Source organism: Carcharodon carcharias, chromosome 5 (genome assembly GCF_017639515.1).
Source record: "Carcharodon carcharias isolate sCarCar2 chromosome 5, sCarCar2.pri, whole genome shotgun sequence".
NCBI classification, from domain to species: Eukaryota; Metazoa; Chordata; class Chondrichthyes; order Lamniformes; family Lamnidae; genus Carcharodon; species Carcharodon carcharias.
This window is the reverse complement of record NC_054471.1, coordinates 45213507-45226092: the sequence shown is the minus strand read 5'-3', so window position 1 is coordinate 45226092 and position 12586 is coordinate 45213507. Positions and strand designations below refer to the sequence as shown.

At 41.9% G+C, this 12586-nt stretch overlaps 2 protein-coding genes across 4 annotated transcripts in view; one reads left to right on the top strand and one right to left on the bottom strand.

The window, feature by feature from the left end:
- The window catches only part of wasf1 (WASP family member 1), a 141458-nt gene extending 140726 nt beyond the window's left edge, over positions 1-732 (bottom strand). For 2 of the 3 annotated variants that reach the window (XM_041188940.1, XM_041188941.1), the window contains exon 1: positions 401-732. The gene's annotated coding sequence lies outside the window, so the exon portion shown is untranslated. Of the gene's footprint in view, positions 1-385 lie in introns of all 3 variants that reach the window. The other variant, XM_041188939.1, reaches the window with a different exon arrangement.
- Positions 733-993: 261 nt separating this feature from the next.
- The window catches only part of cdc40 (cell division cycle 40 homolog (S. cerevisiae)), a 147090-nt gene continuing 135497 nt past the window's right edge, over positions 994-12586 (top strand). Inside the window, exons 1-2 of the mRNA XM_041188268.1 lie at positions 994-1406; positions 4685-4771. Of these exons, the coding sequence (XP_041044202.1) occupies positions 1218-1406; positions 4685-4771 (276 nt within the window). The 5' untranslated portion in view covers positions 994-1217. The remainder of the gene's footprint in view (positions 1407-4684; positions 4772-12586) is intronic.

Sequence of the window (12586 nt, the reverse complement as noted above, 5' to 3'; positions counted from 1 at the left end):
CAGGATAACTCGGGATGTGGCCGGTGCGGTTGTAGCTCAAGGGGGGCTGGGTAGGTGTGCGAGAGACAATCGGGACTGAAGCTCAGGTACATCCGAGCAGCTCATCCAGTCAGCCACCCATCACTACCTGCCCGGGGGGCCTCGGTAACAACAGAAAAACAAGGGGGGCGGGGGTGGTGGTGGTGAGAAGAAGAGATTCTGAAAAATAAAAAGGAAAAGGTGCAGGCTGGAAAAAAAAAGGTGGCAAAATGCGTCCAAGCACCCGCCCCCCCCCCCCGCACCCTCTTTGCTACGAGACAATTGTTTTACACATAAGAACACACTGCAACAATAAATAAAATCCCAACAGCCCGACATTTCATTCACTGAGATTAAAATTACGTACCCCGTAAACTCTTACCAGCTCGAGCGGCTTTTATTGTGTTCTTTAAAAAAATAATCTTCCAAGGGAAATAGATATATATTTAATTTTTAAAATTCGGAACGCTTTTCAGTTGGAGAATAACGCCTTCATTGTCCGCGAGCCGCCGTCTCAGAGGTTTGCTCTAAGCGGTCCGCTTTCACTGACGCCCCAAGTTTTCGCCGGTCTCGATAACAACACCGCCGCTTCAGCCGGAATGGCGCACGTCGGGGGCACGCACAGGGAACATTACACCCGCAGCAGGGCAATCCGTTCGCTCCCGCGATCACAAACCGCTGCCTTTTCGGCTTCCAAATAACTAAAGCCCATCAAAGTTGAAAATCCCCACAGCATCTGTTCCCAACCTTTACATTTCAGCCGGGCTTCTCCGACAAAATGCACAGGGCATCCCTCCGCGGAGTATCCCAATGGCACAGACCGAGGGCCGACACTCTCCCGATTGGAATGTGGGGGAGGGAGTGTAGAAGCATTGTGACGTTGTTTGACCGACGAGCCAGCCGACCGATAGAAAACAGAGAACAGTCCCGGTGGGAACGCCCACATTCTCGCCGGCCCGCCAATCAGATTGTCGGGGGCGGAAGTTTGGACCTTCCAGCCATGTAGTAAATAGTAATGATTAAAGGCGTTTCACTGAAACCCGCGAGGGCGATATTGTAAGAATGAGCCGATAGAAATGCTGTAAATTTCAAAGTGAAGACGCCGATATCTGTGAACGTTTTGACTTTAACCGGAGGGTTGGTGAAGTTGTAGATCTGCAAGGACGCGTTATTATTTTACCGAGTGAGCCGCCTCCAAAATGTCGGCGATCGCGGCTCTGGCTTCTTACGGCAGCGGCAGCGAAAGCGGCAGCGACTCGGATGGGGAATGTGGAGAGGTTCCCAGCCAGGACGCTGTGGCTCATCTGCACCCTGTAAATCCTGGAAAATCCATGTCGCGCCTGCACGGATCCCTCGCTTTAAACTCCGCGCCCGAGGTTGCTGTGAAGGTGGGTGACGGGAGGCCTTGGCCTGGCGCAGCGGTGCACATGGGTTCGTTTGTACGCAATCTCGCAAAAACAGGGCTCTCTCTCTCTTTCTGACCGGTCTGAATGGACTTTTTGGGATTGGGAGTGGGAGTGGGGGGAGAAAAAGCACTGATGTAACTCGTGATGTGCTGGTGTCTGACCGGTTTTTAAAAATGTCGTTGTATCACTGAACAAAACATAACTAAGTGTCATACAGTCCAGTACAGATGGAGACCATTCGGCAAACATGTGCTGATGTACTGTTGGGGAGCAATTGATAAAGGTGACATCTCTTCAGGGGATATTTTAAGCAGTCTACGGACTGATGCTGCTCACTTGTTTTGCTCCACCAGCAGCAAAACCTTAACATCAGTTTCCTTATGTCCATATAAAGGTGGAGCATTTAGCCTACTTTGAAAATTAGTAAAACGACAGTTGATGCTGTTACTAGATTTTAATTGACCCTTGAAAATCTGTGATATTTAAGAAAGGAAATTTGTTTGGGGCTCTTTCCGACGCACCACCCCCCCAACCCAACCCAACACACTGACATTCATTTTGATAGCTCAATAGTAAGGCATGGTTTTTGGAAAAGTTTAATGGAATCGCTGCGTTTTGGTGTTCGAATTAATCTCTGCTTCTCTATCAACTGTCGATTACTTTACTTTAATGTCAGATTTCCGTATTTTAACTAAATCTTCACAACTGTTTGGGAATAATGAAATGGGTCTTGGTTGAGTGACTGGTAGTGAAATTGCTCAGTGAACGTGAGTTAGGATCGTGGGACAACTTCACTGTCCTGTTAGAAGCTGGATTGGCAGTATTGACATTTCAAATGTGGTAGAATTATCCATCATCTGTGCCCCTGATCCAGTAAAGGAACGGATGGATGTTTGAAGAAAGACGTTAAGATGACTATAGAGGGTGTGGGGGGAGGTAACGGCTGGGAACAGGAGCACAGGAATTGGTCACTAGTATACTGTTAGTCACAATTATCAGGAACCAATTGACGTGTTTATGATTGATTTAAAAGATGTACATTTAAAATATGTATGTTGAATCTGAAACTGTCTTCATTCAACTCTCTTGTGCTTTAAGGTTCACCATTCAATCACTGAAGTTGGAAGCAGTACTTGACCTGCTTTTGGCTAATTAGGCCAAAGAAATAGGTGGCCTAAAAGTAGGGCACATTTGGGAAGCAGTGACCACAATATAATTAGGTATGGTATAATGGAAAAATGAAAAAGTCAAGGCCAAGGCTGGTGGGGAAAAGAGGAAGTGGTCAGATTAAATGGAAGAAAATATTGGCAAATACAGCTGTGGTACAGCAATGGGAAATCTTTAAATGTGAGCTGGATTGGTAAAGATTAAGCATCATTCAGTAATGAAAAAAGGGAGTCTATTAAAGAATGAGCTTTATATCAGAATAGTTGAGTTAGACCAATTTTTTTCAAAATATATTTACAGAGTATAAAGGCCAGCGTAACTATAAAGAATATTTGTAATATGAAAGCTACAAAGGGCTGATTAGATAAACTAAGATCGATTATGAGAAAAAATTAACAAAAAACATGTAGCGTAAATAAGATGCTTGGTAGAACAGAACTCAAACATTGCTGAAAAGAGAAATGTTGCTGAAGCTTTTCACCTTGCACTTATCAGGATAAATGCAAGAATGCCAAATTTCAAGCAATCACAACAATTTATACCACAGGAAGAAAGGGTGCAGATTGGTTGGCATGTCGACTCTGATTGGCCAAGGCTTTGCCATGGTGAAAACAACAGGGAAAGCTGGGAAGCTTTTTGTCCTGCATTCATCAATCAGCACAATTTGCAGGAAGATGCCAATGTCGGGGTAAACAACAAACTTATACATTATAAGAGTGCTGATTGGTTGGCAAATGGACTCTGATTAGTGGAGGAGAATGTGCCAGTTGATGGTGACTGATAGTTATTTGCCAAGCATTGTTTCAAATTTAAACCGGACAATATAATTAGGTACAGTATAATGGAAAAATGAAAACGTCAAGGCCAAGGCTGGTGGGGAAAAGAGGAAGTGGTTAGATTAAATGGAAGAAAATATTGGCAAATACAGCTGTGGATCAGCAATGAGAAATCTTCAAAAGTGAGCTGGATTGGTAAAGATTAAGCATCATTCAGTAATGAAAAAAGGGAGCCTATTGAAGAGCTTGATTCTGATTGGTCAAGACATTGCCCGAGGGAATGAACCAGTGAATGACTGTCACTCATCTTGTTTAGCTGAAACAGGAGCAATGTGTGTACACAATCACAAAATATTTTTAAAAGAGACGTTATAAAAAATTACTTATGCTGAAAATAAGAACTTGCATCTTACAGTGCCTTTCATGTCTTCAGAGCTGTCCTAAATCTCTTTATTGCCAATGAAGCAGTTTTGAAATGTATTCACTGTTGCATTGTAGGAAACACAACAGACAATTTATACACAGCAAGGTCTCACAAACAGTAATATCATAATATGTTTCAGTGATGTTGGTTAAGGGATAAATATTAGCCAAGGCACTGGGGAGAACTCTCTTGATCTTCTTCAAAATAGTGCCATGGGCTCTCTTACACCCACCTGAGAGGGAAGACAGACCATTAGTTAATGTCTCATTGAAAAGTGGTGCTCCCTCAGTAGTACACTGTGTGTTGCTCTAGATTTTTGTTTCAAGTCTCTTGAAGTTATAACCTTCTGACTTAGAAGCGAGAATGCTACCAACTGAACCATAACTTAGTTTGGAATATTAGAATATGGCATTTTCTGTTGCAAACTGCAGTTTAAGCAGAGTCGATAAATTCTTTTAAAAGGTAATGGAACATACGTGTGAAAAGTATTATGGTTTTGGATTAGGCTCTCATTCTAAGATGGCAAAAAGCATCGGTGCATTCTTGAGGGGATGAATGACCTGTTTCAATGCTGTAACATTCTATGAATTTAATTTTCATTTCTCCATTAATATATTGCACAGGCTTATGCTTGGTGCTGATGTTTGGTAAATGTCCAATGTAGTGGAATGTGTTTTCAATGGAAGCATCGTCAGAGAAATTGAGGCAAGCTTCAGATTGTGCAGTATTCTAATTTCCCATCTTACCTAGCTTTCCTACACCCAATTCAAAATGTATGCCAAAAGCCTTCTATCTCTGGTTTTAAAATTGAATCTTGATGTGATAAAGATGATTGCATTTTTCTACTGCAATCATGCAGAGCCATTCTGAATCCTGTGCTTCTTTAATTCTAGGAAGATGTGGAGACAGGGATTCACCTTGATCCGTTGCTGAAGGAAGTTACGTTCAATCCATCATATGAAACTATGTTTGCACCAGAGGTAAGAATTCTTCGATACTTATTTTGAAGCTTCTCCAATTCTATCTGTACATACTCGCAAGTTCAGCGTTGAGCCTGTGAGTATAACTCAGTGAGGTATTGCTATAAATGAAACATCCATATCAATTTTTTCATTTAGCAAAGTTAGATTGCTAACAATGCATAAGAAAGTTGTGCATTGACATGACTTGCAAAATATTGTGGTATACAGTAGTTTCTGTGAGCTGTGCTTCCCCCCCCACCCCCCCGGCCTAGCACAGCAACAACTTCCTCCATTGTCCCATTCATTTGGCACCTTCTTGGCTGATTCCACTCTTAAATATCTGATCATAGCTAGAGCATCTCCATCTATGACTTATGAATTTTCTTGATCCTGCACCATTGCCTCCAAAGTCCCAGAACCGTCTATCTTTGGGACCCTGCTTTTCCTTTCCATGAGGTAACAGAGAGGGTGAATGAGGACATTGCAGTTGATGTGTCTATGGACTTTCAAACGGTGTTTTATAAAGTACTGCATATTAGGATTGTTCACAAAGTTGAAGTTCATGGGGTGAAAGAACAATAGCAGCATGGATATAAAACTGGTCAAGGGGTAGAAAACAGAAGAGTTATGGAGAATGGTTGTTTCTTGGACTGGAAGGACATTTACAGTGGAGTTCCCCAAGATTCAGTTCTAAAACCACTGCTGTTTTTGATATACACTAATGTCTTGGACTTGCGCGCGCGCGGTTGGGGGGGGGGGGGGGGGGGGGGGGGGGGGGTGCGGGGGGGGGGGGGGGGTGCATAAGGAACAGCTTTGAAGTTCAGAAATAACATGAACGTGGAAAATAGCATTAGATGTATTAGATGTCAAGGGAATAGAGACAAGCTGATGGAATGGGCAGAAACATAGCTGATGAATTCAACGCAGAAAGTGTGAAGTGGTAAATTTTGGAAAGAGGAATGAGGAGAGACAATACATGCTAAATGGCACCTGTAGGGAGTGCAAGAAGAGCAAGATGAGAGGGTGTTGGTACACAAACCTTTTGAGGATGGTAGTACAGTTGGATAAACAGAAAGATAAATGAGTGAGTTAGATCAAGAGTAGAAGTTCAGAAATCAAAACGGTTGCTAAGTACAGTTAGAGAGGGGGAAAGGAACAGAGATAGCAAAGTGTGGACATTGAAAACAAAGACAATACAGCCTTGTCCTGGCAACAATTGAAGGTGAAATTGAGGGTAAAAACAGATGAAGAAGAATTAAAATCAGGTAGGTAGATAACATTGGGACTTGAATTGCGGGAGGCTTGAAGAAAGCCAGAGAAGGAATGAGATGATGCCAACCACGATGAAAATGAAGGTGTACAGGTTAACAAAACAAACACTAAATCATATGGGCTTGTGGGCTTTGTAAGTCGAGACTTAGAGTATCAGAGCTAGGAGGTTATGTTAAACCTATGTAAAATACTGGTTCAGCCCCAGCTGGAACATTGTGTCCAATCCTGGGTACCATACTTTTTTCGAACAAGAAAGCTTTGGAGAATGTGTAGAGGAGATTTATGAGAATGGTTCCAATGTGGAATTACAGTTGCGTGGATAGACATGAAGGGAGATGAGCCTAGCAGGAAAGGTAGTGGAACAGCAATGGCAGGAGTTTCTGGGAGTAATTTGGGAGACACAGCAAAAATTCATCCCTAGGAAGAAGAAGCATACTAAAGGGAGGACGAGGCAACCATGGCTGACAAGGGAAGTTGGGGACAGCATAAAAGCTAAAGAGAAAGCATACAACGCAGCAAAGAGCAGTGGGAAACCAGGGGATTGGGAAGCCTACAAAGACCAACAGAGGACAACTAAAAAAGAAATAAGGAGGGAGAAGATTAAATATGAGGGTAAACTAGCCAGTAATATAAAAGAATATTGCAAGAGTTTTTTTTAGATATATAAAGGGTAAGAGAGAGGCAAAAGTGGACATTGGGCCGCTGGAAAATGACACTGGAGAAGTAGTAGTGGGGAACAAAGAAATGGCGGAGGAACTGAATAGGTACTTTGCATCAGTCTTCACAGTGGAAGACACAAGTAACATCCCCAAAGTTCAAGAGAGTCGGGGAGCAGAGGTGAGTATGGTGGCCATTACCAAGGAGAAGATGCTAGGAAAACTGAAAGGTCTGAAGGTGGATAAATCACCTGGACCAGATGGATTACACCCCAGAGTTCTGAAGGAGATAGCTGAAGAGCTATTGGGGGCGTTAATGGTGACCTTTCAGGAATCACTGGAGTCAGGGAGGATCCTAGAGGACTGGAAAATCACTAATGTAACCCCCCTGTTTAAGAAGGGAGTGAGGCAAAAGACGGGAAATTACAGGCCGATTAGCCTGACCTCGATCATTGGTAAGATTTTAGATTCCATTATTAAGGATGAGATTTTAGAATACTTGGAAGTGCATGGTAAAATCGGGCAAAGTCAGCATGGTTTCATCAAGGGGAGGTCATGTCTGACAAATCTGTTAGAATTCTTTGAGGAGGTAACAAGCAGGTTAGACAAAGGAGAGCCAATGGATATTATCTACTTGGACTTCCAGAAGGTCTTTGACAAGGTGCCACACAGGAGGCTGCTCAGTAAGATAAGAGCCCATGGTGTTGGAGGCAAGGTACTAGCATGGATAGAAGATTGGCTGTCTGGCAGATGACAAAGAGTGGGGATAAGGGGGTCCTTCTCAGGATGGCGGCTGGTGACTATTGGAGTTCCGCAAGGGTTAGTGTTGGGATCACAACTTTTCACTTTATACATTAATGATCGAGATGAAGGAACTGAGGGCATTCTGGCTAAGTTTGCAGATGATATAAGGATAGGTGGAGGGACAGGTATTATTGAGGAGGCGGGGAGGCTGCAGAAGGATTTGGACAGGTTAGGAGGATGGGCAAAGAAGTGGCAGATGGAATACAACGTGGGGAAGTTTGAGGTCATGCACTTTGGTAGGAAGAATAGAGGCATAGACTATTTTCTAAATGGGGAGAGAATTCAGAAATCTGGAGTGCAAAGGGACTTGGGAATCCTAGTCCAGAATTCTCTTAAGGTTAACTTGCAGGTTGAGTTGGTAGTTAGGAAGGCAAATGCAATGTTGGCATTTATTTCGAGAGGACTAGAATATAAAAGCAGGGATGTGCTGCTGAGGCTTTATAAGGCTCTGGTCAGACCACGTTTAGAATATTGTGAGCAAATTTGGGCCCCGTATCTCAGGAAGGATGTTCTGGCCCCGGAGAGGGTCCAGAGGATGTTCACATGAACGATCCCAGGAATGAAAGGCTTAACATATGAGGAACGTTTGAGGACTCTGGTCTATACTCGATGGAGTTTAGAAGAATGAGGGAGGATCTGAAACTTACAGAATACTGAAAGGCCTGGATAGAGTGGACGTGGGGAAGATGTTTCCATTAATAGGAGAGACTAGGACCCGAGGACACAGCCTCAGAGTGAAGGAAAGACCTTTTAGAACAGAGATGAGGAGAAACTTCTTTAGCCAGAGAGTGGTGAAACTATGGAATTCATTGCCACAGAAGACTGTGGAGGCCAGGTCATTGAATGTATTTAAGACCGAGATAGATAGATTCTTGATTGGTAAGGGGATCAAAGCTTACAGGGAGAAGGTGGGAGAATGGGGTTGAGAAACTTATCAGCCATGATTGAATGGCGGAGCAGACTCGATGGGCTGAATGGCCTAATTTCTGCTCCTATATCTTGTGGTCTTATGGAAAGCTGAGGTCCTTCTTAAAGGAAAGAGGAGATGGGTTTCTTCTTTTTTATTTCTCTTCCCGCACCTAATGGCATACGAGGCAGACAAAGCACATGCCTACGTCCATTTCCATTTCCAGTTTTTCTTGGAACAGGTCGTTAGTCTGTTGCCAGAGATTATAGCATGAGAGGCGCAACTCCGTATCAAGCATGGCTGACCAGGAGGCTTTCCCGCTCTTACTGCCTGCCATAGGTGTATTGGATGGATTTGGATGGTTGATAATCAACCTGTTTGGCCATGTTATGATGATGGGTTTAGGTAGAGTAAATAAGGAGAAACTGTTTCCAGTGGCTAAAGGGTCGATATCAGAGGGCACATATTAAAGGTGATTGACAAAGAGGCGGCTTGAGGAACAACCTCCTCAGGCAACAACTAGTTAGGATTTGAAATGTGCTGCCTGATGTGATGGGAGATACAGATTCAGCAGAAGTTTTCAGGAGGCAATTAAATAAATACTCAAGGTGGGGATATGGGGAAAGAGCATAGAAGCAGGACAAAGTGGATTGCTCTTTGACAGAGCCATTGCAGACTTGGTGGACCAAATGGCTTCCTCGTGTGCTGTACTGTTCTGTGATTTTGCCTGCATGTTGCCCTATGGCAACATCATCCACAGACATGCCAGGTTTCACATGCATGGTGATGTCACCCAACTAACTCCCCATGATCCCCCTTGATCCCTCCATCTTTTCTGTGTTGCCAAACTGCTTATCTGATATCCAATGTTTGAGCCACAATTTCTACATTTAAATGTTAAGAAAATTAAAGCCATTGCCCACAAACTCTGTACCCGTGCCATTGATTCCATTCCCCCTCCCTGGCCTCTGCTTTGGCTTGTTTGCAACCTCGTCATCCTAGTTGACAATGAGTTGATCTTCTAAATCCGTATGAAGTCTAATTCTAAGTCCATCATGAAGAGTACTTCGTTCAGGCTCCTCAGCATTGCTTGTCTTTGCCTTTACTTCAGCCCATTCAATGCTGAGACCCTCATCCATGCCTTTGTCACCAATGCCTCGACTATTTCAGTTCTTTCATGGTCAGGCTGCTGTTCTTTTTTCTCTGTAAACTTCAGCATTTCCTAAATTCTGCACTCCAAATCCTATTCCACACCCTGTCCACCCAATTACCATCCCTCTCCTTGCTGACATGGATTAGCTTCCTGTTGCCCACTGTCTTAAATTTAAAATTCTTGTGTTTGGTTTTAAATCACTCCATGGCATTGCTGTCAACTCCTTATAACTGAAATCGCCTTATACAACAGACATCTAAGAATTAACCAGGTTCAGTTCGTCAGTTCCAAAGTCTAGCTTCTGCTTACTTGTTTCCTTCAGCGTCTTCAGCTGCTTTGTTTATGCTTTTTTAGTAGCATAGCTATCTCTGCTCTACATGTTGTAAGCTTGCTCAGTATGATACCCCTAGTAGTAATGGCAATCATGAAAGATATCTTGGTTTCCGAGGAGTTCACCCGATCAATGGAAATATATTTTGTATTGAGCTTGCGCTTGCCCATGTTTAGAATACACAATTGGAGTGTACAGAATAAAAGCAAAACATGATGTTGGGTTTTTGACTTACGATGGTCCAATTCAATTGGTGATTTATTTTGTTCACAAACCTGCTCAATGTACCTGGTTTGTACAGCAAAAAAAGAAAGAAAAACATTCCTGCATTTACAGCATTTTGATTTTGTGTATTGTTTATGAGGTATGATTGATTTAATTTATGTTTCCATCATGCAGTTTTAAAATGAAGAATGGTACAGTATAATGATTTTATTCTTTGTAGTGCGGCAACAATGGAAAACTGTTCTGTGCTCTTTGAAATGGATTTTGTGTTTTGTGATTGAATCATGTAAGAGTAGGTGTGTTGTGTACAAGGAGGGCTGTCTGGCTGAGGCAATGGAAATATCTTGACGAATATTTTTTCTTTTCAATCATAAAAGCCTCAATTTTTAAAGAAATTTACCTAACTGATATGCATTGGTGTGAATTTCAATTTAATGACATTCCTGATTATTATGTGTTTGTATAACTGACGCTGAAAAAATTTGCCTTAAAAAAAGATTGCTCAAAATTAATTGATATTGAATTAGTGTTAGTGGTTTAAATATAATATAGGTATATCTAATGCTGTAGAGGAGGATTTTAACTTATTTCGCAAGGGTTAGGGAAAACAGCATGAAGCATCAGATAGGAGAAGCAAGGCACATAGAGAATGAGGCAAAACAAACAGCATTACTGTAAAAAGTAGTCTAGAAAGAGCAGGGATCAGACAGGGTAGAATGCAAAGCAAACTAGGGGTGTGGGTGGTTGTTGGAGTGCATATATATAAATGCATTGAACATAATAAATAAGGTTGCTGAGCTGCAGGCACAAATTGCCACATGGTGTTATAAAGTAATGGCACTAACGGGAAACTTAATCAAACAAGGGCAAAAATAGGAAACTGACATTCCTGGTTACAATGTATTCAGGAGGTAAAAAAAAAATGAGAGGAAAGGTGACATGTGGCAGTTTTGATCAAAGATACTGTTGTAGCCCTAGAAAGGGAAGGTATGCTTGAAGATTTAAAGACATCATCTATTAGGTTTGAATTAAGAAGCCGAAGAGAAGCTGTTACACTGCTGGGTGTTTACTATAGACCACTTGATAGGAGATAGCAGTTGGAGGAACAAATCTGCAAACAAATTTCAGAAAAATGTAGAAACAGTAGAATAGTGATAATGGAAGACATCAGTTATCCTAATGCAGAATGGGAAAATAAACAGGAAAAAAGAGGCATGTGATAAATGTCAGGTTTATAATACAGTAGAAGACCAAGCAGAATACAGAAAGTACAGAGCAGAACTGAAAAAATAAGGTGAGCAAAGAGAGTCAATGAGAAAAGGTTCGTGCATGAAATACTATTTTATAAATATACAAAGAGCAAACGGATTGTTAAAGGAAGGGTGGGGCCAGTTCAGTACCAAAAGGGAATCTTGTGGACAGAGGGCAAGACTGAACCAAAAGTAAGTACTTTGCAGATATAAAAGCAAAGAACTGCGGATGCTGGAAATCCAAAACAAAAACAAAACACAAATACCTGGAAAAACTAAGCAGGTCTGGCAGCATCGGTAGAGAAGAGCACAGTTGACGTTTCAAGTCCTCATGACCCTTCAACAGAACGGTACTTTGCATCTATCTTCACGAGGGAGGAGGGCACTGTTAGTAAAATAAGAGGGGGTAGAGAAACTGTATAGTATAAGAAAAGCTAAAGAGGAAGTACATAAAAAGTTGGCAATGCTCACTGTAGATAAGTCACCCAGTCTGGATGGAAGGGATCCTAAGTTGCTGAGGGTGGAAATAGCAGAGGCTTTGGCCACAATCTTTCAATCCTCCTTGGACTTGGATGGTGCCAGAGAGCTGGAGTGATGCATCACTGTTCAGAAAATGGAACAGGAATAAACCTGGTAACTAAAGCTGATAAATTATAATCTGGAATAAAATTCATTTTCATTTGGAACAACATAGGTTAATAAATTACAACCAGCACAGATCTGTTAAAAGTAAAATGTGCCTAACAAATTTGTTTGAGTTCTTAGTTGAAATAATTGAAAAGGTGATGAAGGTCGTGCAGTTGATGTTTTGTACATGGACTTTCAGAAAGCACTAAGTGAAGTGCAACATAAAAGACTTTATTAAAAACAGGCCAGCATTTTGGGTTTTATAAATTGGGGAATTGAATATAAATACAAAGAAGTACAGTGGTTTTGCCCTGCTGTTCGCTAATTAGGCTGCTGCTTTCAGCATCTTTTTACTTTTTTATCAAGTTCTCTCTACCAATCTTTACGTTTCCTGAATAATATACCCAGACTATTTTGTTTTGTCTCATCGTGGTTTGCCTCATTGCTTCTCTCTCCTTGTACTATTTCAGTAACCCTCTCATTCATCATTCTTCTCATTAAGGTAATTTTCAACATATGTCTGGCACAGAACTGAAAATCCCTGAGTCGTCATATTTATCCCAGGGTCCAGTGTTCACATCTATAAAATGCCCTTAATCACATTTCAA